This window comes from Festucalex cinctus, chromosome 6 (assembly GCF_051991245.1).
Source record: "Festucalex cinctus isolate MCC-2025b chromosome 6, RoL_Fcin_1.0, whole genome shotgun sequence".
NCBI classification, from domain to species: domain Eukaryota; kingdom Metazoa; phylum Chordata; class Actinopteri; order Syngnathiformes; family Syngnathidae; genus Festucalex; species Festucalex cinctus.
The window spans coordinates 29437985-29464057 of record NC_135416.1 but is presented as its reverse complement, the minus strand read 5'-3'; the positions used below and the strand labels follow the sequence as shown (position 1 = coordinate 29464057).

The following is a 26073-nucleotide window of genomic DNA, read 5'->3' as shown; positions in this document are numbered from 1 at the left end:
GGCCCGAACCGGAAGCCGGAGCCGGTGGCATTGGAGGTGGATCAAACATGGATGGCCCAGCAGTGGGCGGGAACATGGGCGGAGTCTGTGGTTTGGCATGGCGCTCTCTTTTGCGCTCCCGGAGGCGACAATCAAGCTTTATGGCCAAGTCAACGAGCGAGTCGAGACAGCTCGGATCATCCCTCGAGGCCAATTCGTCCTTGATGTTTTCATTTAATGCTCCCCGGAAGACTTCCTGGAGCGCTTCATCATTAAAGTTGCTCTCAGCGGCGAGAGTCCGGAACGAAACTGAGAACTCTGCCACGCTACGAGCACCCTGTCGTAGCGACATGAGGCGTCTTGCAGCCTCCCTCCCACGGACCGGGTGGTCGAAGACCTTCCTCATTTCTTTCGTAAAGGCGGAATAGGTTGTGCAAGCAGGGGACTGTTTGTCCCACTCCGCAGTGGCCCATGCTAGAGCCGCGCCACGGAGGCAGCCTATGAGGTAAGCTATCTTAGCGTGGTCGGAAGCATATGACAGAGGCTGTTGACTGAAGAATAGAGAACACTGGACTAGAAAGGGACGGCAAGCTCCTAAATCACCATCATAAGGGGCCGGTGTGGGCACGTACGGTTCTTTAATGACATGGGGAGGAGGTGCGGCGGGCGTGGCAGGTGTAGCTGCGGATTGTCTTTGTGTCTGAAAGGCCGCATGTTGCTGTTGGAGGGTCGTGAGGGCTTGTGAGAATTCACGTACCTGTCCAATCAAAAAGTTCAGGGCATTGTCATGTTGGTCCAAAAGCAAGCCTTGTCCGGTCAGGGTCTGACGAAGGGAATCGTTCTCTGCTGGGTCCATGGCAGGCCAGATCGTGCTGTCACGGTTCCGGTGCGGGGTGGGGACCCAAATGCAGAAAAACAAAATGAATGAGTTGACAAAGTTTTATTGCAATAGTGGACGGCCAGAAAGTGGTTGCAGTCCGTTGGGTGCTGGGGGCTGGTTCTGGTTGACGAGGCGTGTGTCAAGGTCAGGGTCTGCGGGCAGGAAGACAGGCTGAAAAGGAGGACGAAAATGCGAGTCAGGAAAGGTAAGTAAAAGTTGATTTCAAGGTCTAGCTGGATGTACAAACTCGTTCAGGAGTTGTGACGATCTGGCGGTGTGGTGGAGTCAGAGGCTGGCTTAAGTAGGCTGCTGATTAATTGGACACACCTGCTGCTTGACTCCAATGCACCACACCTGGAAGACACACGCACACTCAGCGGGCTGGGCCCGCAGGCCTGACAGGGACCTATATGTGTTATACACTTGGAGCTTTTTTCCGGGACCAACAGGACCTAATGGCCAACGACGATCACTGGCTCATCAGTCGTTTCAGACTGCCAAGAGCTGTCCTTGTGGAGCTCTGCACAGACTTCACACCCTTGCTGGAGAGGCCCACACGACGTAACCACGCCATATCTGTCCAAACACAGATACTCACCATGCTTGGTTTCTTAGCTACCGGTTCATTTCAGCGAGAAATAGTGGATCGGTATGTATGTCATATAACTATGTAATGTAACAACTATGGCCTATGGCCCAGTCCATGCTCAATTTTTTTTTCTTCTTCCAAAGTAAACTCTCTGCAGTTGCATAATCATTCCACAGCTCAGGAAGGATCTAATCTTGGTTAGGTCTGCAGGTGGTCACTCAACCACAAACAAAGCTCTTTTGAAGCCGCTGAACAGGTCTCATAGGAATTTATTCGTCTGCCAAAAGAGTTTGTTTCAGCCTGACTTCCCGAGGTCCGAGAAACCCCCTTTTATGACTTAGGATATACAGACAACTGATCACAGGAATATTTATGACATCGCCCATCACCCGAGAGGATGCTCTGGCAACAGCTACCCAGGGGGCAATGACATGAGACACCCCTGGAACGTCTATATGGAGCAACAGCGCCGCCAAGTAGTGAAACTTGGGACTATGCTTAGTGACAGTTCTTACAAGTAACCGCATTTTACACGTTTATACCGCGATAATTCTTGATAAGATAACTGAATTACGAATGATTAATGTTATGTCTTTGTGTATATGAATGTCCTATCTCATTTGTATTCCATAAGGAATGAAAGGTAATCAATATCTTTCAGTCTGGTCAGATTAGGCAAGTAGGAACTACCTCACAAAATTAGTTTATGATGTATTAATTGCGATGTGTGCTAAACGCGTTGTGTGGGAAAACTGATTTGCCAGACTGACCAAATTTGATGCCAAATTATTAATACCTTTAATAATTTGCTTTATAAAGTCTGCGTGAGCGAATAGAAGGGTTTGCCACCACCTACTGAAGCCCCGCCCATAGGCTTTAAAACAACGAGGAGACTTCCCCTCTTCCTCTCTCTCTTCCCCTCTTCTCACACTTGCCATCCTCAGGCCTGCTACCTGCAAGTTTCCCAGCCTGCTCCCACTGACTCTTTGTTCCAAGAAACTTGCCAAACACGTGGCCCCCTTTGTTCCTGGCAGCAACCAGTTGCCATGAGAGCAGACAGTCGCTGCACGCCACACCGGATCAGGTGCTCAACGTCAACGCTGACCCCAAAGAGACTCTTTTACTTCCTTTCCCCTTTTTTTCCCCTTTTTTCTTCGCCATCGTTGACTGCCCGCCATCAACGAGCTCCGCGGCCCCGTGGTACACTTGCATCTTACCGCCGGACTCAAGGTTGTGCACCCAAACCGCACCGCATCTCACCTGCTAGTCGGTGGCGCCCTGCCGCGGTGCAAGCTCACCTCCAACGGCTGGCCTTCCCCGGACGCAGGCACGCAGCGAACCGAGTTCCAACACCTGGAGTCCAGGGCTGTCCAGCGGAACCAACAACGCCGGAGAAAGGTCTCGCCAACCAATCAAGGGACGAGCTGTGCAACTACATCAGCCCCCGAACGGCTCCCTTGCTCACCTGTGGAATAGCCCCCGGCATATCACTGTGTGCAACTTACATTTGAGACATATCACAGATCTGGCAAGTTCTCTTTTCCTGTTTCCTTATTCGTTCGCATTCTTTCCCTATTTTGATTAGCTTTATTTGATTTCTTTTCTTCTGACGGTAGAATAGTTAGACATAGGCAGTGTTTTGATTCTGTAGTCTAGCAATCGTGAATAAATGCATGTTTTATTAACTCTATTCCGCCTAAGTCATCTGTGTTTCCGAGTGGATTATTATTCTTTTGTTAGTACAACGAACCACTGAATATTGCGTGTAGTGACTTCATATTATAAATGATTGATAAAGAAAGGATTTTGGTCTTTGGTCGCTCCTGTTAACCAAAGCAAAGCCAACGTGGTGCCCCTCGAGGTTATCGAGGTAATTACAACTCTGTAACGTCCAGATTATTAATTCGTCAAAAAAACGACCCAATTATCGCTACAGTAATAACAATCTGAAAGCATTGTATATGTCTAATCTGCATTCCCCCTGCCCCCCACCTCTAAGTTCAGGCATTTCACAGCCTTCATTGTCAGCCATCATGCCCACTGTATTCGACACCATAATCAAGCTTTGTCCGCGCTATATAAGATTTCCCTATACGGAGAATGAGCAGGCAAACACCAAACAGCAATTTGCAGCATTGTCCGGTTTCCCTAATGTAATGTAATATTGCTATAAGGGCACCATCTGTGAATGAATATGTGTATGTGAACAGAAAACAAGCACATACTATCAATACACAGGTAATTTGTGACTGTCACATTTCAGTTTGGTTGGGGTTGGGTTTTTATTATATTTTGGTGAGTGTGGTTGTTTGGTGTTCTTGTGTGTTTTCCCCCAGTCTCGTTATCATTAACCTTGTCCACCTGCTTGTGTTTTCCCTTCCCCGTGTGTGTTGCTGATTGTTTCCCCCTGCCTGCTGTGTCTCCCAGGTGTGTCCTGTTAGTGTCATTAGTGTTGGTATAAGGGAGTGGTGTTTGTCTCACGCGGGTGTGTGAGCATTTTTTGAATGTTTGCACGTTAGATGGTGAATGTTTGGGTCACAGTATTCTGTCAAGTCTGCCACGCCACGCCACGCCACGCCAAGTCTGTCAAGTCTGCCACGCCACGCCAAGTCTGTCAAGTCTGCCACGCCACGCCAAGTCTGTCAAGTCTGCCACGCCACGCCAAGTCTGTCAAGTCTGCCACGCCACGCCACGCCACACCAAGTCTGCCAAGTCTGCCACGCCACGCCAAGTCTGTCAAGTCTGCCACGCCACGCCAAGTCTGTCAAGTCTGCCACGCCACGCCAAGGATGTCAAGTCTGCCACGCCACGCCAAGTCTGCCACGCCACGCCAAATCTGTCAAGTCAGTCACTCCTGCCAAGTCTTCCAAGTCACTCCTGCCAAGTCTGCCAAGTCATCCACGCCACGTCAAGCCTTCTAGTCATCCGTCCACGTCAAGCCTTCAAGTCATCCGTCCACATCAAGCCTTCAAGTCATCTGTCCACGTCAAGCCTTCAAGTCATCTGTCTACGTCAAGCCTTCTAGTCATCCGTCCACGTCAAGCCTTCTAGTCATCCGTCCACGTCAAGCCTTCAAGTCATCCGTCCACGTCAAGCCTTCAAGTCATCCGTCCACGTCAAGCCTTCAAGTCATCCGTCCACGTCAAGCCTTCAAGTCATCCGTCCACGTCAAGCCTTCAAGTCATCCGTCCACGTCACGCCTTCAAGTCATCCATCCACGTCAAGCCTTCAAGTCATCCGTCCACGTCAAGTGTCAGCATCCGTCCACGCCAAGTCTCTGCATCTGTCCACGCTAAGTCTCTGCATCTGTCCATGCAAGTCAGTCCAGGTTCGTCATGCCAGTTCAGGTCCCGTTCGTCATGCCAGTTCTTCCCCAGTTCGTCATGCCAGGTCAATCCCCAGTTCATCCTGTCAATAAAGTCATTCTGGTTGCTGTCATTCCAGTTCTCCCTGCCTGGTTATTCTGCCTCTGGGTCCATCCACCACACCCCTACCGTGACAGTGACGCTCACATGATGTTCACAAATGGCACGCTGGCCTGGCTTTACACACGATTCTTTCATTTTAAGAAATAGCAGTATAGGGAATAAATCGCAGGATGGTGGCTGCGGTCGGTGGCTACTGGTGAGTAAATACAAATCCTCTAAAGCATTCCCTAACATGATCATTAAATCACGGCCCCCTTCTCGAACCCACAGGGCGCTGAGGAGGCGCACTACAACAGCATGCACGCTCATACACGCTTTGTGGTGGAGCGTGCTATCGGCGTGCTAAAGTGTAGGGGGCGGTGCCTAGATGCTTCGGGGGGTAGGCTTCTATATACGCCCCATAAAGTGTGCCGCCTAATATGGGCATGCTGTGTCCTGCATAATGTGGCGCTGCGCCACGACATCCCACTCCCCCCTGAGCTGCCACCCCTTCTCCCTACATGTGACGTGAACCCATCTTTACCCCCTCGATATGCGGAAAATCAAGCGGCTTGAAGAATTCAAGGGGATGTGGTCAGACGTCTGTAAGCACAAACTAGGCAATATTTATTTTTTCAAATGTTCTTTAATTAATTGTGTCAATTCTGACAAGACCTCTCTTATTCCTCTCAACTTATGTGAGGTTGTCGACTGAGTCTATGGTCCTCCTCTGCAGCTCCAGTACAGTGCCGGTGAGCACACGTGCACGGTGTGCCCCCGCCCCCTGTGCTGTGGTGGTCTGTGGGTTCGGAACTGCAGAACGAGCAACTGGAGCAGGGTCCTCAGCTGGCGGTGGAGCTGGGTCCACCGGCTGCAACGACCCCTCGCCAGGACCGTCGTAAGCTACAGATAAATTAGTGCTATGTTTTGGATGATTCATTTTTCCTTTTATGATAAATACACTTACGTTGCATCATGTCTGTGTCCCCTTCTTTTTCGGCCACAACCCCGCTGAGGCCGTCGTCTCCAATTATGGAGGCGACAAGTCGCTTTAGGACACATTGGCTGGTCCTCCACCAGTCTCCACTTGGCTTTGGCGAATTGCCGTCATACATTTTTCTCCAACTAATAAAGGGAAACTCGTATTATACAAGCATGTTGCGAGGAGGTTTCCTCGCATGACATTCAATGTAGCACTTAAACATTTGTGGCACTGGTGGAATTTTGTTTTCTATTTCATTTATCTCTAAATGGGTACATACCGCTATTTGTCTTATGTTAAATAGGTGCAACTAATGTAGCCAATTGTTTAAATTAGGCTAACACTCAAAGAAATGCTTCATGAGATTTAAATAACACGGTTACGTCAACCGGTCCCAAATAACTATTTAATTTAAATTGAATTAATGTTGGGTGACCAAAATTTAGTTAATATTCTTAACTTAATTGTACATTATACAGTTGTGTTAAATTTACACAATGCTGTTACCTTGAATTTACTCAACATTATTGTTGTATTTACTAAAAGCAATTGCGTTGAATTTACTTGATATTAAATAAAAATTATCAATCCTCATGATGTTGAATTTACTTAACACTATTACGGTATGTAGAATTTATGTAACACTATTTTTCTTGAATTTGTAAAATGTTAGCACTTTTCCAACTATTAAAGCAAGCTCAAGGCATGTTTCACTTCACACGTACGTCTCATTCGCTTACTGATGGAGTCGCAGCAGGAGGAACTCTGTGCTCAGTATCTGAGCTCAAGGACACTTCATCATAGTCACACCAGTTCTAGTATTGAACCCACAATCATCCGTTTGGGATACGCGCACACTACCACTGATCCACGTTGTCTTATTGCGATCACATATGTTAAATGTACTTAACAGAAATTTGTTTAGAGAGCAAATGTGCCAAACACTGGCCCTAAAATACTTTATGTGTTTGTCTGCGTTTGTGGTTGTCTGTTTGTCCATCTGCAGCAAATGGCCATATGTATAATGGACTACAAATTAAGATGCAAAACCAGCTTTGTTTTTGCATGTACATGTTGTTTTTGCATGTTAATTGAATGCAAAAACAGCTTTGTTTTTTCATGAAAATTCCTAGTCCATTATATATATGGCCATATGATGCAGATGGACAAACAGACAAGCACAATCGCAGACAAACACATCAAGTATTTTATGCCAGTGTTTGGCACAAATTTGCTCTCTAAGCAAATTGGTGTTAAGGCTATTTAACACAGATGATTGTAATAAGATGGCGTGCATCAGTGGTAGTGTGCTCGTCTCCCAAAGCGGTGGTTGTGGGTTCGATACTGGATCCTGGCATGACCGTGATGAAGTGTCCTTGAGCTCAGATATTGAGCACCGAGTTACCCCTGCTGCTTCTCTATCAGTAAGTGAATGTGACATGAAACTTATATATGTCTTGAGTTTGCTTTCGTAGTTGGAAAAGCACTAGAATTTTACTAAATCAAGAAAACGTGTTAAATAAATTCTACATCATGGTGTTAAGTAAATTCAACATCATGAGGATTGATAATTTTCATTTAACAATAAGGTAAATTCAATAACAATTAGTTTTAGTAAATACAACATGATAATGTTGAGTAAATTCAACATAACAGCATTGTGTAAATTTAACACAACTGTATATTGTCGTATTAAATTAAGAACATTAGCTAAATTTTGGTCACCCAACATTTATTTCAATTTAAATGAAATAGTTATGTGGGACCGGCTGACGTAACCGTGTTATTTAAATCTGATGAAGTATTTCTTTGAATGAGTGACAAAGCAATTTCCCTTATGCCGAGATCAGACTACACGATTTTTTTGTCTTACACGACAGTTGCGCTGTCACATTACCCGATAAATTCGCTCCGTGTCGTGGATGGGGCGTGTAGTCACACTACAAGTCTGAACGCGACAAGACACCAGCCGATCATCGTTTGTTGTCTTGCCAAGAGAGACGCGTCGGCACGGTTTGTAGGGGAGGTGGGCCAAAAAAAAAAAAAAGAGGCAAGGACAGGGAGCGTTTGCGTGAATGGAGCATGCATGGGACAAATGTGATGTGAGCGCATTGCTTGCACTCCCTGCTCCGCAATAGTGTTAAAAATATGATTTAGTAGCCAACAGTGTAATTTAATTTATTTAGGCCTATATGCGCCGGGGTAATATAGCAGATTTTGTTAATTAATTTGCGGGATGACACTTGTTTTATTATTTTATCAAACACTGAAATATTATATTGTTTGAGTATTTTTTATACTGCTTCATTTATTCATATTTGACTTGTTTTAGTACGGTGCATTGGATAGTACGCCATTCACTCCAATGTTTTCACTTATGTGGCGTCTTGTGAGTCCAGTAGAGGGCCTCATTGTTACACTTGGTGAACAGACATCTGTTTAGTCTTTGTCATTTGATTTTGATTTTAATCGTCTCAATCAAGCACAGCAATAAAACATTACAAATGAAAGAAAAAAAGCACAATATGATAAGATGCAAGTGAGATGGGGCAGAAAGAAGACACATTTATCAAGTTAGTCCCTTTACATAATTTAAAGTCAGAATCCATAAAGACATACATACACAAGTATTGCAATACATTTTAGAAGACTAAAAGAAGTTTCAGGACAAACCTTGTGAAGAAAAATAGTAAAAGAATCAACACAAATCCTCAACAAAGTTCCTAGAACTTCATTCTTCAAACGATCTGACTTTCTGCACAAAGCTGAAAACGTGTTGGGAGGGCAGAATATTAACCTGAACCACAAAGCAGTGATAATGACAAAAATGTAGATAAACAGTCAAAATGATGTTAATTTTCTTCTTCTTTTTTTTTTTAAATAGTTACAAAATTTAATGTTGGTAACAAGGACAAAATGTTGATTAGTAAAGTAGTTTAACATCTTTTGGTTATCTTAACATAAATAAATAAATCAAAACGAAAATTGTGAACTGAAAAATCAAAAATCCGATCGAATTGGGCTTGAGTGAATCGTACCCTAACCCTGATGCAAGAAGGTGCTCTAGTTTTTATAGAGTGGAAGAGGGTGACAACCTAAAATTCCAGACAAATGACATGGTGAAAAAGACTGAGAGCTCAACAATTCAGTGCTATGGTACATTGTTGTCAGTTTTTGCACATTTTCATCAATTCTCTTCAAACATAATCATTTAGAAATTCTATAGGAGAATGTATTTAAAAACAAAATCTCTAAATTCGTTTTACACAGTTTTGAATATGCCTATTAGGGCCACGTATAAATATATATTTTTTTCGAGGGCGGGGGAAATATTACAAGAAAAAAAACTCATAGTTTTGCGGGTTTAGAAAGTGGCAATTTTATGACTTTCTAAAGTGGCAGATTTGCGAGTTTATAAAGTGGCAGATTTGCAAGGAAAAAAACTCAGAAACTAATCAATTGAGGATTTGTTGGTGGTTAATGGGACTGTTTATAAAATGAAAAGGTGTCATGATCTGTACTGTCAGGCTGTGCTCTCAGGTGGTTTTTTTACTTGCAGTAGCAGCCTGACCAGTGGATGGGTCCCAGGAGACATAGACTTTTTGTTTGTGTAGATTACCGCGTTTTGACGTGCACTTTTTGTTCTTCTCGTTCCTTGCATTTGCAAGCGATTTCAGTTGTACTTTGTTTATTGTGTGCTCTTTGTGTAACAATTAAATTTTTGTGTTCCTACTTGGTGTCTGCATTTTTGGGATCCACTGCTTACACGTAACAGAATACTCCGACCATGGATCCCGCAGACCCTCGTAAGATACACCATGCCCTGGCCAGCCAGGGAAGAAACATGGGGCGCCATGAACAATCCCTGACTGAGCTGAGGGAGGCGGTAGCCATGTTAGTCTCACGGTTTGACGCTTTGTCCGCTCTCGTTATTTCGAGGGGCGAGACCGGAGGAATTCCTCTGGCACCCCGTTCGGCCGCTTCGGATGCACCAGCACACAATATCCGTGAACCCAGTTTACCACACCCGGGTCGCTATGGCGGCGAACCCGAGTTATGCGGCCAATTTATTCATCAGTGTTCATTAATTTTCGATCAGCAGCCCCTCACGTACTCTAGCGACAACGCAAGAGTGGCATACCTAATGAGCCTGCTTATTGACAAAGCAGCCACTTGGGCTATGGCGATCAGCAATACCAAACCTGAATTATGCACATCACTCTCAGCTTTTGTCACTGAATTTAAATGAGTTTTTGATCACCCCGTTAATGGCAAGGAGGCTGGGAGTCGGCTACTGGACTTCACTCAAGGACAGTTATCTGTAGCTGTACTCCATCCAGTTCCGCATTTTGGCCGCTCAGAGCAGTTTCGGTGACCTTGCTCTTTGTAGTGTGTTTCACAGAGGACTGAGTTCCCAGCTCAAGGATGAACTGGCAGTTCGTGATGAGACCACAGACTTGGAAGGACTCATTGCTCTTGCCATTAGGCTGGACAACCGAATGAGGGAGTGACAACGAGAGCAGTGTCTGGAACGTGCCAGCACACCGGAGCCAGCCCATTAACCACCCGTGAGGACCTGGGCATCGCAGACTCCTCCTCTGAGCCAGCACAGAGGACTCGGCACCAGAGGCGGGTTAGGCACAGATGGGTGGCGGTCATCTAACCCAGGATGAACAGTTGCGCCGCGTCCAGACCGGGGCATGCCTCTACTGCGGTCAGCTGGGACACAGAGTATCCTCCTGCCCGGTGCGACCGCCACACCCCTCCGGCCCTTCCACAGCTATGACGGGGCAATGCCAGGTGGAGGGACCGGAAGCTGCTTCCCACGAGGGTCATCTGTGTGAGTACACTGAGGACGATACCGAGACAATCGACTTGATCATGGATTCAAATGCTAAGAGACTAGAACTGCCTGGTGAAATCACAGGTTTTGGACACCACGTTAAAGTAATCTCTTTGATCGACTCGGGTTCTGATGACTGTTTTGTTGACCCGGGCCTCGTGAGTTCTCTTAAGTGTCCTACGTTTTTACTCCAAAAACCCCATTTTGGATCTTAATGGATCTTGGATCTTGGCGGAGGTAACGCGCATCACGGCCCCCCTTAATGTTAAATTGTCCGGTAACCATTTCTTATTATGCCCTCGAGTTCCGCACTGGTAGTACTGGAATTGCCATGGCTAAAGCAACACAACCCTGACATAAATTGGGACATCCCCACCATAGAAAATTGGAGTGTTTTTTTTCGTTATTCCCACTGCTTGACATCCACAGAGTGTCATTCCCTAGCCCTGACAGGTCCTGAGGTGATTGATCTAGCTAAGGTTCCCCCTGAATATCATGATGTTGCGAAGGTCTTTAGCAAGGACCGTGCCCAGTCCTTGCCGCCACACCGTCCCTATGATTGTGCCATAAATCTAGTTCCCAATGCAACGCTACCCAACTCAAAGCTATACCAGGTATCTCATCCCGAGCAAGCAGCCTTGCATGATTAGATATCTAAGTCACTTGCCGCCGGATTAATTAGTCCCTCCTCATCACCAGTTGGTGCTGTTTTTTTTTTTTCTTTATTGACAAGAAAGATAAGCCGTGTGTAGACTACCGATGTCTTAATGACATCACTATTAAAGTTAAGTACCCTCTGCCATTGCTGGACTCGACCTTGGCTCCGCTACAGTCTGCCACGATTTTTACGAAGTTAGACCTTCGAAGCGCATATCACTTGGTGAGAATTAAGGAGGGGGGTGAATGGAAGACGGCATTCAAGACACCATTGGGGCATTTCGAATACCTGGTTATGCCATTTGGTCTTACTAATGCTCCCGCAGTGTTCCAGAGACTAACGATGTTCTGCGAGATATGTTGAATTATTTTTGTTTTGTCTACCTCGATGATATACTGATATTTTCTAAGAATATTGAAGAACATCGCCACCACGTCCGAATGGTACTTCAGTGTTTGTTGGAAAACCGGCTATATGTTAAGGCAGAGAAGTGCAAGTTCCATGCAGAATCGGTGTCATTCCTGGGTTTTATTATTGAGAAGGGTCACCTGCGAGCCGATCCTGCCAAGATTAGGGCAGTGATTGAGTGGCCCACTCCAGCCACCCGCAAACAGTTGCAGAGATTCTTGGGTTTTGCAAACTTCTACCAACGTTTCATTAGAAACTACAGTCAGATAGCGTCACCCTTGACACGACTTACCTCCAGTAAGCTAGTTTTCAAATAGTCATCTGACGCAGAGGCAGCCTTTGCTAGGCTGAAGCGACTATTTACCTGTGCACCTGTTTTGTACCACTATAACTCTGATCTCCCTGTTGTTGAGGTTGACGCATCGGATTCCGGAGTGGGGGCCGTCCTCTCCCAGCACTCCCCGGTCGACCAGATGCCGCATCCCTGTGCCTTCTTTTCCCGACGCCTCAGTCCAGCAGAAGCCAACTACGATGTGGGAAACCGTGAACTGCTAGCCATTGTCGTGGCTCTCCAGGAATGGAGGCACTGGTTGGAAAGCACCAAGGAACCATTCACCATATACACGGACCACAAGAACTTGACCTACACTGTAAAAACCCTGACTGGGCTAAATTAATATTTACAAAATAAAATTTTGACGATTTTTTCACAGGTAAGAGTTTTCACGAACACAAAACACACAAACCGAGAGTTAACCACATTATTCCAGCAGTTGAATATTGTTTTGTGTTGTCGAGCAAGTTTATTTCTAAGTTTAATTTTGCCGTCGGTGTTCGGAGTCAGCCGGAGGTGATTCCCCCATTTTAAGCCTCCCCCCACATTCGGAAGTTCGCTAAAAGTCGAACAAGTTAACGTTGGTTCTCTTCTGAGTGATGAACATTAGTTTTCGACCAAAACTATCTGAGTATCAAGCCGCCGTACGTGGGTTTGTATTCATGTATTCAGAACACCAAGCGTAGTAGTGGTCCGGTTACGTTGCCGCCCTCCCTCCTAGTTATAACGCCGATTGTGGACGGTCACACGCAGATTTGTGGTTTTCTTTAGCTAGACCATAGTATTTCCTTCGCTTATTTGGTACAATTTCAATCAATGGCTTTATGTCTGGGTCGAGGGTAAGGACCACCTGCTAAGATTTGATGCGTCCACTGATATTCTTTATGTCAGGTTGTCGTTCTTATGTGCCAGTTGTCCGTGTGTGTCTCCACTTCTGAATTTGTGCTTGAAAGTTTAATTCATCCAAATGACTAAGAACTATGTATTTCATTCCTAGGTGCATAGAATATCTAAAGTCAAGACAGCAGGTATGTATTCAACATTAAATATACAGTGGTATATTTCATATAAAGTTAACCCCCCTTGGAAATACAATATTTTTAAATACACCAGATACAGAATGTTTTATAATATCTTAAAGTCTTTTTTATAGTCTTTAAACACACTTTAAAAAATACCAGACTTATTTAAACATGAATAATATATCATGGGTTGACATTAACGATTAACGACAGCATTTGACTGTATCGGACCACTGTGGGGTATAGTCGCCTGCTTTATTCAGGGAACAAAGCATAGCAGTGGAGCTAGATGTGGTGTTAAAAAACCCCCCCAAAAAACCCTACCCTTACACTACAACGCTGATTGTGAATGGTGAAAAGTGCCATAAGCAGATTTGTGGTTTTCCTTCGCTAGAGTATAGTATTTTCTTTGCGTTCTTGATATTATTTGAATGGGTTTATGTTTGGATCAACGGTAAGGACCACCTGCTATATAAGATTTGATGCATCCACTGATATTTTTTTATGTCAGGTTGTCATTCTCTTGTGCCAGGTGTCCATGTGTAATTATCTGCTCTTGTGAAGTTGTGCTTCAAAAGTTAACTCATCCAAATGACTTAGAGCTACTTATTTTATTCCTAGGTTCAAAAGAAGTATCTAAAGTTAAGACAGCAGGTATGTATTAAACTTATTAAATACAGGACTGTCTCAGAAAATTTGAAAATTGTGTTTTCTTTCAGATTCAGTATTAACTGTCTGTTTATTTTGTTTTTTGCTTTTTTCCGTAAGGAACGGGTCTAATCGAGTGCTCCTGTAATTAATGAACTTTTTTTCACCCCCAACAACACAAGCTGCTTATGTCCGCCTCGCGTGTCTTTAGCCTCCCCATACGCTAACTTTATGGCAACAGTTTTCCTGCAGAATTTGGCTTTTTTTTTTTCTTTCATTCATAAGGAGTCCGTCTAATCAAGAGTGCTCCAGTAATTAATGAAAGACACAAATGTGCATGTTTACGCTACTGTGACAGCAACGCACACGCTGTCTCATTAGAACACAGTTGAATAAAATTGGATAATTTTGAATAATTTAACAAAATATTTTTTTTTGTAGGATGCAGATGAAGGCAGTATGGCACAGGAACTTTCTTTACAAGCATTGAAAATCTTCAAACAGAAGGCTCTGTCAGACGGTACAGAGGACATCGGATTGTAGCTGATGGAACAAAGGTCCTGACTGGCCTGGATAACTTTTCAAGGGCTTGTGCCATGCTACTTGGTTTAATTTACGCCCTGAATCTTTCCTATCCCATGCAAGGAGCTCAAATACACATTTGAAACCTTCCAGAAACTCTTTCTTGAACTGGACTGTTCAAAGCCTTCCCCAAAAGTGAACAGCCTCAAGAACAAACTTGTGTCTTAAGGGTCCCTCTCTTCCTCAGTGAAATGTTTTGAAAAATGTTGTTCATGCTCCATTTAAAAGGTATGTTGACTCAAGTAACTGTTTGCTGAAAGTTAAAAACAAATGCTTTTCTGTACACAAAATGTGTGTGAATACTGAGGATGTTTCAGTCAGTTGAAAAATGTGAACGTCTACTGACAAATGATTTAAAATATCTTAATGGTTCTCTGTCAATAAAATTCATAAGAATGAATGATCTGAACAATTACAAATGTAACGTTGACTTCTGATATGGAGGTAAAAAAGATGCACGCACACGTTTGCACGTGCACACAGGCAGTCAATTGCCAAATATTTCAAAATGTCTAATGTTATTTTGAAGTTTTTAAAAAAATTAATAGGAATGATCTGAGCAATTATAAATGTAACTTTGACGTCATATGGAGGTAAAAAAACAAACAAAAAACGTGCACGCACACGTAATATATACTGTTTTACTGATTGACAAATTTGATGTAAAATGCAAATGTTGCACAAATAAATGTTTGTTTGCTGTTTTCTTATATTGTGTGTATATGTGACTTATTGCTACAAGAAGACATGACATTAAGTAAATTTGACTTGGAAAAATTATGGCAACAAAGTGACAATCAATAATATTAAATAGATTTTTAGTCATGTGGTACCATTTACAAGTTGATGCTACATGTTTTATTTATTGAATCCAAATCATTCCTTTTTCAGATATTTCGAAAGCCATAATTTCACCCATCAAATCAGTAAAGCTAAATTAATATTGTCTCGATAGTTAATAAATAAAAAAATGTTTTTTTTTAAAATTAGTTTCATTAAATCAATTCCACCGAATGAATTAGTAAATAGAAGTCAGTTGCTTTGAAAAAACAATATAAATAAATCAATTTTGCTTAACCTATCAGTAAATTTAATTAAATATCAACTAAATATTCAGGAAATACAATTTATTTGTTTTAAATAATTAGTATGAATAAATTAATTTTACCTAAATTATTAGTAAATTTAAATAAATATTGACTAAATATTTAGTAAATTCAAATCAATTTCTTTTTGACAATTAGTAGTTACAAATTAATTAAACCTAATTAATGAATAGATTTGAATCAATATCAGCCAAATATTTAATAAAGAGAAATTAATTTTATTGAGTTAATTGGTACATCTAAATTAATTCCACCTAATTAATTGGTGAATCTAAATTGAAATGACTCACTGATATAGTGGATCTAAATAATCTTTTTTTCAGAAAGGTAGTATAATTTAATCAGTTTGCCATGTGAAATTGATTTGGATTCAATAATCCTGCACTGTATTATTAATCAACCCAAAATATTTCAACCAGTGACTTCATTAGTTTGTATTTAATAGTTTTTATTAGAACTACTTAGGTAAATCAATTGGTTTTAATCAAAGTTGCAGTAGTTAAAATCTACTCAATTATATTAATTGTCACTTTGTTGCCACAATTTATTTAAGTAGATAATGGTCAGACTTTACACAGTGTACATCCAGACTGCCAAGCGACTTAATTCAAGGCAAGCTCGTTGGGCCCTAATCCTCGCCCGTTTTAACTTTGTCCTGACCTACCGAAAGGGTTCATCAAACACAAAGCCAGATGCATTATCCAGAATCCATGACCCAGAGACGGAGAAGGGGACAGAGGAGACCATCATTCCTGCCAACAGAGTGATGGGGGCCCTGCAGTGGGAAGTGGAGCGAAGGGTCCATGAGGTCCAGGCCCAAACCAGAGTTCCGGATGGATGTCTGGATGGGAGGTTGTTTGTTCCAGTCCACCTCCGCCCTGAGGTCCTGCTGTGGGGTCCATCGAGTATGGCGGGAGACCCGGGCAGCATTGTCACGCACATCCACCCGCAACCAAACAATCGGCAACCGACGGCGACTCCCGGCGCCTGACTATCGTCCTGGCCACAAGGTTTGGGTGTCTACAAGGGACCTAAATCTGGCTGGAAGCTCCAAGAAACTGGATCCCCGATTCATTGGACCCTTCGAGATCGAATCATTGATCAGCCCTGTCTCCGTGAAGCTCAAGTTGCCCCCGACTCTCAAGGTGGGGGTGTGGGGGGGGGGACACTGTCATGATCTGTACTGTCTTTATCCTGCTCCTCGACCACGTTTAGCCTCGCCCATTTTGATCTTACTTCTGCATTTTTTCTGTAAGTACTTTTATCTGTTGATTACGGTTTTTCTTGCTGCCCTATTTGTTTGGCGCAAGCACTTTTTGTTTTTGTAGATTACCGTGTTTTGACGTGCGCTTTTTGTTCTTCTCGTTCCTTGCATTTGCAAGCGATTTCAGTTGTACTTTGTTTATTGTGTGCTCTTTGTGTAACAATTAAATTTTTGTGTTCCTAACTTGGTGTCTGCATTTTAGGGATCCACTGCTTACACGTAACAAAAGGCAGGATAGAGACATTCATTCTATTTAAATTTCACTCATCATACACCACTAGAGCAACAGTTCCTGATCCCCTATCAGCTGATGAGCACTAACCAATCAGACGCTAGCATACTTTAGGTAAATACAAGTGAATGACAGAGAGCAGCAGATTCGACACATCAACTTAGATACTTGTACAAACAATACCAAAAGGGATTGTAAATAATAATTCTGGAAACATAAATGTACAAGTAAATATATATTTTAACAAATTAACTGAAACGCTTGATCCTCATGGTGTGGACCTTCGCAAAGCGAGGCATCTTTGTCAGTGGCCATACCCAATGCTTCAAAGAGCAAATACAATATCATATGATTAATCTCTGCTATCTCCTTATTTGAAAACCCGACCGAAAAGAAATGGGGTAAACATTCAAGTAGTGTTCTTCTTCTTTCGGCTTTTCCCTTCAGGGGTCGCCACAGCGAATCAGTTGCCTCCATCTAACCCTGTCCTCTGCTCTCACACCAACTACCTTCATGTCCTCTTTAACGACATCCATAAACCTCCTCCTTGGTCTTCCTCTCGATCTTCTGCCTGGCATTTGGAAACTCAGCATCCTTCTGCCAATATACTCACTCTCTCTCCTCTGAACATGTCCAAACCATCTCAGTCTGGCCTCTGATTTTATCTCCAAAGCCTCTAACGTGCTGTTTCTCTGATGTACTCATTCCTGATCCTATCCAACCTGGTCACTCCCAAAGAGAATTTCAGCATCTTCATCTCTGCCACCTCCAGCTCTGCCTCCTGTCTTTTCCTCAGTGGCACTGTCTCCAGACAAAACATCACTGTTCTCGCCACAGTTTTATAAACCTTTCCTTTCATTTGAGCTGAAACTCTTCTATCACACATCACACCTGACACTTTTCTCAGCCCATTCCAGCCTGCCTGCACCCGCTTCTTCACTTCTTTTCCACACTCTCCATTGCTCTGGACTGTAGACCCTAAATACTTAAACTCCTCCAACTTTTTGGTCTCTTCTCCCTGTAACCTCACTCTTCCACTTGGGTCCCTCTCATTCACACACAGATACTCCGTCTTGCTAAGGTTAACCTTCATTCCCTTCCTTTCCAGGGCAAACCTCCACGGTTTCCTGCTCTCACTAGAGATCACTATGTCATCTGCAAACATCATAGTCCATGGGGATTCCTGTCTAATGTCTGTCATCCTGTCCATTACCAAAACGAACAAGAAGGAGCTCAGAGCTAATCCACATTGAACTCCTCTGTCACACCTACAGCATACCTCACCACTGTCTTACAGTCCTGAACCACTTGAACATACTTCTCCGCCACTCCAGACTTCCTCATACAAAAACCACAGTTCCTCTCTGGGCACCCTGTCATAAGCTTTCTCCAGGTCAACAAAGACACAATGCAGCTCTTTCTGACCTTCTCTGTACTTCTCAATCAACATCCTCAAAGCAAACTGCATCTGTTGTACTTTTTTCTTTTCTTTTTTTTGGCATGAAAGCATACTGCTGTTCACAAATGTTCACCTCTGCCCTCAGCAGTCTCGCTTCCACTACTCTTTCCCATAGCTTCATTGTGTGGCTCATCAGCTTTATTCCTCTGTAGTTGCCACAATTCTGCAGGTCTCCCTTGTTCTTAAAAATGGGCACCAGCACATTTCTCCTCCATTCCTCAGGCAGTTTCTCACTATCTAAGATCCTGTTGAACAACCCAGTCAGAAATTCTACTGCTACCTCTCCTAGACACTTCCATACCTCCACAGGTATATATCATCAGGACCGAATGCCTTTCCACTCTTCATCCTCTTCAATGCCCTTCTCACTTCATCCTTACTAGTCTTTGCTACTACTGATCCACAACAGTCACCCCTTCTACTCTTCGTTCTCTCTCATTTTCCTCATTCATCAACTCTTCAAAGTACTCTTTCCATCTTCCCATCACAACACTGGCATCTGTCAACACTCTTCCATCCCTATCCTTTATGACCCTAACTGCTGCACATCCTTCCCATCTCTGTCTCTTTGCCTTGCCAACCTGTATAGTTCAGTCTCTCCCTCCTTATTGTCCAACCTAGCATACAAGTCATCGTAAGCCCCTTGTTTGGCCTTTGCCACTTCTACTTTCACCTTATGCTGTATTTCCCGTACTTCTTTCTACTTTCTTCAGTCCTCTCGGTGTCCCACTTCTTCTTAGCTAACCTCTTTCTCTGGATCCACTTCTACACCTCCTCATTCCACCACCGAGTCTCCTTATCTCCTTTCCTTCCAGATGACACACCAAGGACTGTCCTACCTGTCTGCCTGATCACATTTGCTGTAGTTGTACAGTCATCTGGGAGCACATCTTGACCATACAGAGCCTTTCTCAACTCCTTCCTGAAAGTCATACACCACTCTTCCTTTTTCAGCTTCTACCATTTCGTCTTCTGTTCTGCCTTTGCCCTCTTTGTCTTCCTCACCACCAGACTCATCCTTCACACAACCATCCTATGCTGTCTGGCTACACTCTCACTACAACTACTTTGCAGTCGCAGATGTCCTTCAAATTACACCGTCTACACAAGATGTAGTTTACCTGTGTACTTCTACCTCCACTCTTGTAGGTCACCCTATGTTCCTGCCTCTTCTGGAAGAAAGTATTCACGACAGCCATTCCCATCCTTTTTGCAAAATCAACCACCTGCTGTCCTTCTGCGTTCCTCTCCTGGATACCAAACCTGCCCATCACCTCCTCATCTCCTCTGTTTCCTGCACCAACATGTCCATTGAAGTCTGCACCAATGACAACTCTCTCACTTCTAGGGATGCTCTGCATCGTTTCATCAAGTTCCAACCAAAAGTTCTCCTTCTCCTCCAGCTCACATCCTACCTGTGGCGCATACCCACTAACAACGTTGATCATCACACCTTCGATTCCTAACTTCAGGCTCATTACCCTATCTGACACTCTCTTTACCTCCAGGACGTTCTTAACAAACTCCTCCTTCACGATAACTCCTACTCCATTTCTCTTCCTATTTAAACCATGATAGAACAATTTGAAACCAGCTCCGAAACTTCTAGCTTTGCTCCCTTTCCACCTGGTCTCCTGAACACACAGTATGTCCACCTTCCTCCTCTGCATCATGTCAACCAGCTCTTTACCTTTTCCTGTCATACTTCCAACATTCAATGTCCATACTCTAAGTCCTAGACTCGTGGTGTTCCTCTTCTCTTTCTTCCTACGAACATGACATTCAAATAGTACGCTACGTGTATATCTCGTAAGTTTCTGAGTTTCTTCTCGCAAATCTGCCACTTTCTAAACTCGCAAATTTGCCACTTTCTTAACTCGAAAATGTCAGAGTTTTTTTTTCCTTGCAAATTTGCCATTTTAGAAACTAAGTGGCAAATTTGCGAGTTGTTTTTTTTTCTCGGATTATTGCCACCCGCCCTCTAAAAAAAATAAATAAAATTCATACGTGGCCCTAATACGCCGTCGTATGAATATGAAAAAGACAGATTACAGTTAAAGCAAATTACAAGCCGAATAGTTATCTGTGCCATCTAATGTATAGCTCTTCGTTTGACCAGGGTCACCAATCTTTTTGAAACTGAGAGCTACTTCTTGGGTACTGATGTCAAGTCAAGTCAATTCATCTTTATTTGGGCTACCATTTTGATATACACTTCTGAAATAACAAATTTCCTCAAAATACCTTTCATAATATTAAGTGCAGGAAGGCAAAGTGTTAACTATGGAGATTAAATTGTGTAATGCCGAGCTCAGACTATGTGATTTTTTTTTTTTTTTTTGTCTTTCACGACAGTCTCACTGTCAGATTACCGGATAAATTCGCTCCGTGTTGTGGACCGGATGTGTTGTCACACTACAAGTCTGAGCTAGAAAAGACACCACTCGATCATCGGGTACTGTCATGCCAAGATTTCCGCGTCGGCACTTGTGTTGGTGAGGCGGAATAAAAATAAATAAATAATTTTTAAAAAACAATTAAAAAAGAAAAAAAAAAAAGGCAGGACAGGGAGCGTTTGCATGATGCAAGTGAATGCATGTGTGGCTGTGCCACTCTCCACCCACATGAGCGCATTGCTCGCGCTCCCTGCTCAGTGTTTAAAATTTAAAATATGATTTAGATTCAATTAGCCTCCTACTATATTTAAATTTATTTAAATGCATCGGGGTACTCCGAGTCCAGGCTCCGGCCTTCCTGGGTGGAGTTTGCATGTTCTCCTCGTGCCCGCGTGGGTCTTCTCCGGGTACTCCGGTCTCCTCCCACATTCCAAAGACATGCATGGCAGGTTAATTGGGCGCTCCGAATTGTCCCTCGGTGTGCATGTGAGTGTGGATGGTTGTTCGTCTCTGTGTGCCCTGCGATTGGCTGGCAACCAGTCCAGGGTGTCCCCCGCCTACTGCCCAGAGCCAGCTGAGATAGGCGCCAGCACCCCCCGCGACCCTTGTGAGGAATAAGCGGTCAAGAAAATGGATGGATGGATGGATGGATGGATGCATCGGGGTAATATAGCCTATTTTGTTTATTAATTGTGTGAACGCCTCCAACATATGTTATTCATTCTTTATTTTGTGAAGGCTGGTGGCCTTCACATATATGTTATTCATTCTTTCTTCTTCTTCTTCTTCTTCTTCTTCTTCTTCTTCTTCTTCTTATTCCGCCCACTTTTTTGACGTGTAACTACTTCCACATAATTCATCCGATTTTCGCCATTCCAATTTCAAACTATTCCTAAAATTCACGCGACGCGCGCTTGTATTTTTATTATTCCTACGATTCACGCCTTACCCACAATTCCCGATTTCGTACCCGATTTTTCCCCCATTATTCTTAATGGGAGATTCTACATTTCACATTTACTTCCACATTATTCATTCGATTCACTTCATTCCAACTTCACTACATTCCAGTATTTCATGCTATGAGCGATTCCAGCTTTTCAGTTCCAAAATTCACAATTTCCGATTTCGTAGCCGATTATTCCCACATTATACATTTTCCATTTACTTCCGCATTATTCATCCGATTTACTTCATTCCAACTTCAGTACATTCCAGTATTTCATGCTATGAGCGATTCCAGCTTATCAGTTCCAAAATTCACAAGTTCCGATTTCGTAGCCGATTATTCCCACATTCTACATTTTGGAGATTCTACATTTCACATTTACTTCCACATTCTTCATCCAATTCACTTCATTCCAACTTCAGTACATTCCAGTATTTCATGCGATGAGCGATTCCAGCTTATCAGTTCCAAAATTCACAATTTCCGATTTCTTAGCCGATTATTCCCACATTATACATTTTCCATTTACTTCCACATTATTCATCCGATTTACTTCATTCTAACTTCAATATATTTTCCAGTAATTCACACAATGAGCTCTTCCAGCTTTTCAGTTCCAAAATTCACAATTTCCGATTTCGTAGCCGATTATTCCCACATTCTACACTTTCTATTTACTTCCACATTATTCATCCGATTTACTTCATTCCAACTTCAGTACATTCCAGTATTTCATGCTATGAGCGATTCCAGCTTTTCAGTTCCAAAATTCACAATTTCCGATTTCGTAGCCGATTATTCCCACATTCTACACTTTCCATTTACTTCCACATTCATACGATTTACTTCATTCCAACTTCAGTACATTCCAGTAATTCATGCTATGAGCTATTCTAGCTTTTCAGTTCCAAAATTCACAATTTCCGATTTCGTAGCCGATTATTCCCACATTATACATTTTCCATTTACTTCCACATTATTCATCCGATTTACTTTATTCCAACTTCAATATATATTCCAGTAATTCACACAATGAGCTCTTCCAGCTTATCAGTTCCAAAATTCACAATTTCCGATTTCGTAGCCGATTATTCCCACATTCTACACTTTCTATTTACTTCCACATTATTCATCCGATTTACTTCATTCCAACTTCAGTACATTCCAGTATTTCATGCTATGAGCGATTCCAGCTTTTCAGTTCCAAAATTCACAATTTCCGATTTCGTAGCCGATTATTCCCACATTCTACACTTTCTATTTACTTCCACATTATTCATCCGATTTACTTAATTCCAACTTCAACATATACCAGCAATTCAGGCCACGAGCTCTTCCAGCTTTTCAGTTCCATAATTCACAATTTCCGATTTCGTAGCCGATTATTCCTACATTCTACGCTTTCCATTCAACACCATTCAATATCATTCAACATCATTCAACATTATTCCAAATCATTCCACAGGTATCATTCAGCTCTCCAGCCTTCACACGCCATTTCTCCAGAAATGGCATTTTCTAGTTGTGTGAAGGCTGGGGGGCTTCACACATATGTTATTCATTCTTTATTGTGTGAAGGCTGGTGGCCTTCACACATATGTTATTCATTCTTTCTTCTTCTTCTTCTTCCGATTTACTTCATTCCAACTTCAACATATTCCAGCAATTCAGGCCACGAGCTCTTCCAGCTTTTCAGTTCCATAATTCACAATTTCCGATTTCGTAGCCGATTATTCCTACATTCTACACTTTCCATTCAACACCATTCAATATCATTCAACATCATTCAACATTATTCTAAATCATTCCACAGGTATCATTCAGCTCTCCAGCCTTCACACGCCATTTCTCCAGATATGGCATTTTCTAGTTGTGTGAAGGCTGGGCGCCTTCACACATATGTTATTCATTCTTTATTGTGTGAAGGCTGGTGGCCTTCACACATATGTTATTCATTCTTTCTTCTTCTTCTTCTTCTTCTTCTTCTTCTTCCGCCCACTTTTTTGACGTGTAACTACTTCCACATAATTCATCCGATTTTCGCCATTCCAATTTCAAACTATTCCTAAAATTCACGCGATGCGCGCTTGTATTTTTATTATTCCTCCGATTCACGCCTTACCCACAATTCCCGATTTCGTACCCGATTTTTCCCCATTATTCTTAATGGGAGATTCTACATTTCACATTTACTTCCACATTATTCATTCGATTCACTTCATTCCAACTTCACTACATTCCAGTAATTCATGCTATGAGCGATTCCTGCTTTTCAGTTCCAAAATTTACAATTTTCGATTTCGTAGCCGATTATTCCCACATTATACATTTTCCATTTACTTCCACATTATTTATCCGATTTACTTCATTCCAACTTCAATATATTCCAGTCATTCAGGCCGTGAGCTCCTCCAGGTTTTCAATTCCGAAATTCACAATTTCCGATTTCGTAGCCGATTATTCCCACATTATACATTTTCCATTTACTTCTGCATTATTTATCTCATTTACTTCATTCCAACTTCAGTACATTCCAGTATTTCATGCTCTGAGCGATTCCTGCTTTTCAGTTCCAAAATTTACAATTTTCGATTTCATAGCCGATTATTCCCACATTCTATTTTTTGGAGATTCTACATTTCACATTTACTTCCACATTATTCATCCGATTCACTTCATTCCAACTTCAGTACATTCCAGTAATTCATTCTATGAGCTATTCCAGCTTTTCAGTTCCAAAATTCACAATTTCCATTTTCAAAGCCGATTATTCCCACATTCTACACTTTCCATTTACTTCCACATTCATACGATTTACTTCATTCCAACTTCAGTACATTCCAGTAATTCATGCTATGAGCTATTCTAGCTTTTCAGTTCCAAAATTCACAATTTCCGATTTCGTAGCCGATTATTCCCACATTATACATTTTCCATTTACTTCCACATTATTCATCCGATTTACTTCATTCCAACTTCAGTACATTCCAGTATTTCATGCTATGAGCTCTTCCAGCTTATCAGTTCCAAAATTCACAATTTCCGATTTCGTAGCCGATTATTCCCACATTCTACACTTTCTATTTACTTCCACATTATTCATCCGATTTACTTCATTCCAACTTCAGTACATTCCAGTATTTCATGCTATGAGCGATTCCAGCTTTTCAGTTCCAAAATTCACAATTTCCGATTTCGTAGCCGATTATTCCCACATTCTACACTTTCTATTTACTTCCACATTATTCATCCGATTTACTTAATTCCAACTTCAACATATACCAGCAATTCAGGCCACGAGCTCTTCCAGCTTTTCAGTTCCATAATTCACAATTTCCGATTTCGTAGCCGATTATTCCTACATTCTACGCTTTCCATTCAACACCATTCAATATCATTCAACATCATTCAACATTATTCCAAATCATTCCACAGGTATCATTCAGCTCTCCAGCCTTCACACGCCATTTCTCCAGAAATGGCATTTTCTAGTTGTGTGAAGGCTGGGGGGCTTCACACATATGTTATTCATTCTTTATTGTGTGAAGGCTGGTGGCCTTCACACATATGTTATTCATTCTTTCTTCTTCTTCTTCTTCCGATTTACTTCATTCCAACCAACTTCAACATATTCCAGCAATTCAGGCCACGAGCTCTTCCAGCTTTTCAGTTCCATAATTCACAATTTCCGATTTCGTAGCCGATTATTCCTACATTCTACACTTTCCATTCAACACCATTCAATATCATTCAACATCATTCAACATTATTCTAAATCATTCCACAGGTATCATTCAGCTCTCCAGCCTTCACACGCCATTTCTCCAGATATGGCATTTTCTAGTTGTGTGAAGGCTGGGCGCCTTCACACATATGTTATTCATTCTTTATTGTGTGAAGGCTGGTGGCCTTCACACATATGTTATTCATTCTTTCTTCTTCTTCTTCTTCTTCTTCTTCTTCTTCCGCCCACTTTTTTGACGTGTAACTACTTCCACATAATTCATCCGATTTTCGCCATTCCAATTTCAAACTATTCCTAAAATTCACGCGATGCGCGCTTGTATTTTTATTATTCCTCCGATTCACGCCTTACCCACAATTCCCGATTTCGTACCCGATTTTTCCCCATTATTCTTAATGGGAGATTCTACATTTCACATTTACTTCCACATTATTCATTCGATTCACTTCATTCCAACTTCAATATATTCCAGTCATTCAGGCCGTGAGCTCCTCCAGGTTTTCAATTCCGAAATTCACAATTTCCGATTTCGTAGCCGATTATTCCCACATTATACATTTTCCATTTACTTCCACATTATTTATCCGATT

At 42.4% G+C, this 26073-nt stretch overlaps 1 protein-coding gene across 4 annotated transcripts in view; it reads right to left on the bottom strand.

The window, feature by feature from the left end:
- Nucleotides 1-5396: 5396 nt before the first annotated feature.
- LOC144020694 (syntaxin-3-like) overlaps nucleotides 5397-26073 on the bottom strand; it is a 268512-nt gene continuing 247835 nt past the window's right edge. The window contains exons 10-11 of one of the 4 annotated variants that reach the window (XR_013283944.1): nucleotides 5823-5980; nucleotides 5397-5775 (exon numbers count right to left, since the gene is read on the bottom strand). Coding sequence is in view for 2 of the 4 variants with exons in the window: in XM_077524419.1 (XP_077380545.1) it covers nucleotides 12273-12332 (60 nt within the window). In the remaining 2 variants the exon portion in view is untranslated. Of the gene's footprint in view, nucleotides 5981-8693; nucleotides 12333-26073 lie in introns of those variants that run through there. The other 3 variants (XR_013283943.1, XM_077524420.1, XM_077524419.1) reach the window with 3 other exon arrangements.